Source organism: Chelon labrosus (genome assembly GCF_963514085.1).
Source record: "Chelon labrosus genome assembly, chromosome: 12".
Lineage (NCBI taxonomy): Eukaryota > Metazoa > Chordata > Actinopteri > Mugiliformes > Mugilidae > Chelon > Chelon labrosus.
Window position 1 is genome coordinate 9,133,784 of NC_140345.1, and position 5,181 is coordinate 9,138,964.

A 5,181-nucleotide genomic window follows, 5' to 3' on the forward strand; every position below is an offset into this window, starting at 1 on the left:
ATCAGCGTTTGCATAATTTTATTTTGACCTCAGCAAGAGAAACAAGTTAAATAAGATTTTAAAACAACATCTGACTTCATGAAAGAGAGATTATATTAACATTCCATTCAGGTGACTCCTGTTCACACTTCTGTGAACTCATCTCAGTAGGTCATTGTAATGCCATCATTACACATTGTTTCTCTGTGTAAGCGTTGCTATGATACAGACAGGAAAGAGTAAACATCATACGGAACTTGAATATCACACTTTGACAACATGTGCTATTTTGTTACTCTTCATAGTGACGTACTTTAGAGTACCTAAAGGGTTCAGTACCCTCCATCCAACCATGCAATTTCGTTGTACAATGTTGTATAATGACAAATGAAGCACTTTCCCTTTACCTCAAAACCACCAAGCCTACTTTTACATTTTAAATTGCATGTGTGCAATGAGAGTATTGTGTTGGAGCTTCTGTTTTCCATTTTCAGTAGTAAGACTGACTCATTCTTTTCTTCTGAAATCTGCAAGCTCACTTGCAGTTATTAAAATAGTGTTTGATTGATATCAGACCAAAGGAGAAAAAAGTGCTACGGAAGAGCTGTGGTGACAGTGACTTTACATCAGCTTCCCATAAATGTGGGCGGCTCCTTCCTTTTTCAGCTTTCTGAAGAATCAGAGTTATTTCTTTTGACATTGAAATATAAGACTCTCCCTCTCACAAAACAGGAACTAATAAAACAGCTACGTGCCTAAGTTCAAGTTCAGCGCCTCAGTACCTCTGGGACCTGGTTTTTAAGTAATTCTTTTTGTTCTCCTGACACTAAACCTCTCTATCTCATCGTACCATCTGTGTCCTATTGGTTGTCAGCACAAGACCCAGTGCTGCAGCATCTCCTCTAGTGGCCTGACCTGAGTGAGAAGGTGAAATTATAGACATCTGCAAAGAGCAATCAAATACATACAAAGAGAAACAAAGAAACCAAAGGAGATCAAGGAAGTGATAAAAGTCATTGTAAAGTCAAATGACTTAACAATAATTTGCATAATTTTCTTGAGAAAACTCTACTTACTAGTCCTTACCCTTTGTGGTCTGAAGCAATTATTGCAGTCTTAATCTTTTGTTTTGCTAACTGCAAAAATGATAATACACTCTTCCACGTTTTTTTTTATTTACACTTTTTTAAGCTCTATCTTTATTTTTTTAACTGTCTTCTATGAGCAAATGTATGGTATGTGTGCATGTCTCAGCATCTCATCATTAAGAAATGAATCTCTTCAAAATTTCGTCCCCAGTTTTCAGTTTGAAAGTTTAAAGTTTGGAGAAATATTTCCCCACCTCTTCACCAGATATTTTGAATATTCCTGCACTTCAGTAAACATGTTCCCATAGGCCTTCTACTTCTTCATCTTATTTTAGCTCTCTGTATTTATAGTTACTTTAGGTTTTTCTCATCAGACGCTCTCTTTTTAATCTGTCTGAACTCTGACAACAACTATGTGTTTATAGTGTATTCACTTATATTATCTTATATTAGGGTTAGGGTTACAGTATTGCACAGGCACAGTTGAGGCGAGTTTAAAATTGCCACATCCTTACATAAAATTAAGTTATTCTACTTGTGAAATTCTTGAAATCAGTGTCTATTAGGTTTTTGGTTAAGTTTGACTCTTGATAAAAGAGCCATCGTGGTCAGAAGATTACTTACCTTGCAGATCTAACAGGCCTTAAAGGGAGTAAAGATGTCGGTACTGTGCAAGAGTGCCACCTGGTGTTTATGGCTTGACATTGATCACCAACACGTTGACCGACACTCAATTCTACTGTGAGACTCACGGTCTATCAGTTCCAATTCTGGCTACCACAATTTTTAGGTTACATCAGGACCAGTAAGCTGAATTATCAGATAGATGAGTTGAGTCGATAATCAACAAGTCACAAAAGAAGTAATAAAACACTGGCAAATAGTGCAAGAATACATTCATTTGTAAGACTGATATGTACCTACAGTATTTAAATTATTACATCTGAATACTGGGAATAAACTATGAGACAATTTAAAAGGTCATTTTAAAAGTTCAGGAGTTAATTGTAATACACTAAACTTGTTCATTTCAGTTTTTCTGATGGTTTATTAATGATGTACATATAAAGAGAGACACTGCTCAGTTAACCAAAGCCATTCCCACACATCCTCCTCTGATGAAATAGTGTGGTTTCCAAACTTGATTCATTTTGGTGAAGCAGCAGTGTGTAACACCAACCACCATCAGCACAGCCGACCCGACACAACAGCACTGTGGTACAGAATTACATTATTCCCAAATATTTCAGATACCGGAGTTAAGTAAAGGTCAACCGGTGCAATGGTTCCATAATGAGGTCAGAAGGGGGATTACACCAAAGTCAGCGGCTGACAGTCTGATCTCATCATCACTGCCACTCTGTGGAAAAAATGGGTAGCTGCAGTTTAAGTTGACAGACCTGAGTAGTTTGTGAGAGAAATAAAAAGAAACATAACAAGATTATTATTATTATTCATGGAGCCTTCTGAGGCCAACTTCAGGTGTCTGCTATCTAATCCAGAATACAGGTTATGTTAAACTAAAAAATTTTTAACAATGACATTTTCATTCCAAAGACAAAACTGACTAAAGTGAACTGTTACCTTACGTAACATCCAGTTTGATCATATACAGATTTGTCTGTTGGACTTAAGATTTAGAACATTATTCAATTATATATCTACCTATTTTATTTATTTTTTACCAGAACACACCCAAGTTTTCCTTTGTGAAGTCACTTCACTGATTAAGAAAAATAAACTATGGCCGGCTTCTATGAGGTCAATCCAACAAAACAACCTTCAAAAAGACAGTTTTTAATTTAATTTGCAGTGTTTTATTTAATCAACAATGCCAAAGTGTAGTTTACAACGGAAGCGGGAAAATTCAGACTTAGACAAACTTCAGACCATAACATGGCAAAAGTTGTGCGTGTTTATAGTTTAAGATATTAACACTGACATTAGTGATAATGATGACGGAGTTGTTTTCAAACATGCCATTAGGCAAAGTAGAGAGGTTTAGATGCATGTAACGCAATATCCTGCAGGTAACTGTACGGACTGTAACAGTTGGTGATTTCAGATCTTCCCTGGGAAATTTCCACCCTCTAACTGCTCATCCCATTTGGAAACCTGCAGGAGAGATTAGAGAAAATATTAGGCCTTTATGACAACAAGCTAATGCACTCATCTGTAGAACAGACATTTTATGTCCACAGATAGATAGACTGTATTGAACCCCTGAGGGAAATTGTTGTTAAAGAAGCAGAATACAATAGAATACAAAAAATATATTCAAGTGACCAAAGTTCAAGCTATGAGACAGTCTTAAATGTTTACAATATAAAATATAAACAGGTGAAAAATACAAGATATGTACCTTGATATATATACGGTCAGAATTAAGTATGAACGTAGTACATATGTGAATAAATAAAGAGAGACAATATGCTGTGCAAGTAGTGCAGAGTGTGTAGTGCAAGTTGTGCAAAATGGTAATGTCAAGCTTCATGTCAGTGGTATAATTTAACATGCAGTTCACTTTTGACCTTGAAGAGAAGAACAGTCTATGTTCATGTTACAGTTTCAAAACATCAACTCTAAATAAAAAGGTTCCATTTTCCATTTTTTAATCCAGCATATGCTCATATCAATCATCGTAAATATATAATGGAGTAGTGACAGGAAAAGATAAGTCATGCAGATGTATGCGTCTCAGACAACTATAAATTACCAACACCTAACTAGAAATCTGTTAGATTAAAATTAAAATCTTTGCAGGGAAGCCAAATCCAATAGACCACATGATTTACAGCATCCTACGAAACTTTGTTAGCATACTAACATCACTAAGAGTGACCTGGTATTGTGGCTTTAATATGACTTACCCAGCTCATGGGGCAGAGGCTCTTGTAGACCCTCTGGTACCAATCACAGGGAGCAACATCCTGGCCTTTAGCAGACAGGGCCTTGTTGCACCTGTGAAAGTCTGGAGCAGAAAAAAAAAAACAAAGCATTGTAGTACTGCGTGCCCTTGAAACTGCTGTCTTGTCTTATTGACACGTGATGACAACATATTGACCAGTGTCCTCACCCAGGTAGTTCTGGTAACAGTTACGGGTCTGGTTGGTGTTGGGGAACCGGGCGTCAAAGGGAGCCGTCCTGTAGTTTTTGATCTTTTCTCCAACAGCCTCAGACATGTTTATTAAATTTCAGTCAGACGCCTGAAAGATACTGAAATAACACACAGCATGGATTAACGTACTACTAAAACAAGCTCATTCAAATGTCAGACGAACACAAGATCATTTTAGGAACATCTAACTAATAATAGCTGTAGGAGTAAACGTTAGCTTGCTAAGCTACAATGATGATAGCGAGTTGAAGTAAATTTAGCTTTAGTTTTTACAATTTCACTGCTACTCAGTGGAAGGGTTTGTCGGACCTTTGGACAAAGAGAAGACAAACAGACATAGACTCAACATAATGAAACATTAGACCTGTGATACACCCAGCAGTCGCAGTAGCTTGCCAACATGTTCAAGTAGTTAGCCTACGCTAACTGTTAGCTAGCTGCTAACAAGATAACCTATCTAGATTTGATGGTTTGTGAATAAACTATAAACACACAGTTGTTGTCAGAGTTCAGACAAATTAAAAAAAAAAAAAACGCCTGCTGATAAAAAAACCTAAAGTAACTATAAAAAGAAACATCAATTTCGACGTTACGAAGAGCTAACCTTGGGTCTTGTCTTGTTGTGTCCTCTCCGGCAAAAGGTCCTTCCTCTCCACCGCGCAAGGGATTATGGGATATAGCGAGGAAACGCGTCTGCATTTGACAGCACGCTCCATGCGCTTAACCTAAGTTTTGTCGGTTTAAAATCTTTTTCATTTTGTTTAATTGATCTATAACTAAGAGAATAGCTTGTCCCCTCTTCCAGTTACAGAAAGAAAACTTATCTTTGATTCTGCAACGGTGAATCAAATTTAACTAAGCATCATGCAAGAATAAATGGTTTGTTGGTTTTCCTGGGTCAAACAAGTTAGATAAAATCTGGCAGCTACTAGTAACACTGCACAGAGACAACTGAGACAGGGGTATCACATCTGAGTTAGATCAATAAAATAGATT

At 36.9% G+C, this 5,181-nt stretch overlaps 1 protein-coding gene across 1 annotated transcript; it reads right to left on the reverse strand.

Moving 5' to 3' along the window:
* Positions 1–2,020: 2,020 nt before the first annotated feature.
* On the reverse strand, positions 2,021–4,867 carry cox6b2 (cytochrome c oxidase subunit 6B2). Its single transcript, XM_084557488.1, has 4 exons — positions 4,790–4,867; positions 4,144–4,283; positions 3,938–4,038; positions 2,021–3,182 (listed from the first exon to the last, which is right to left on the reverse strand). The coding sequence occupies exons 2-4, from the start codon at positions 4,247–4,249 to the stop codon at positions 3,129–3,131; spliced, it is 261 nt and encodes an 86-aa protein (XP_084413614.1). The 5' UTR covers positions 4,250–4,283; positions 4,790–4,867; the 3' UTR covers positions 2,021–3,128.
* Positions 4,868–5,181: the final 314 nt, after the last annotated feature.

Excerpts from the sequence above, each read along its gene's own strand:
- cox6b2 (XM_084557488.1), bottom strand. The coding sequence starts at position 4,249 with ATGTCTGAGGCTGTTGGAGAAAAGATCAAAAACTACAGGACGGCTCCC. Across the intron at positions 4,039-4,143 it reads CTGTTACCAGAACTACCTGG|ACTTTCACAGGTGCAACAAG; the intron begins GTGAGGACACTG and ends TTTCTGCTCCAG. Across the intron at positions 3,183-3,937 it reads GCCTCTGCCCCATGAGCTGG|GTTTCCAAATGGGATGAGCA; the intron begins GTAAGTCATATT and ends TCTCTCCTGCAG.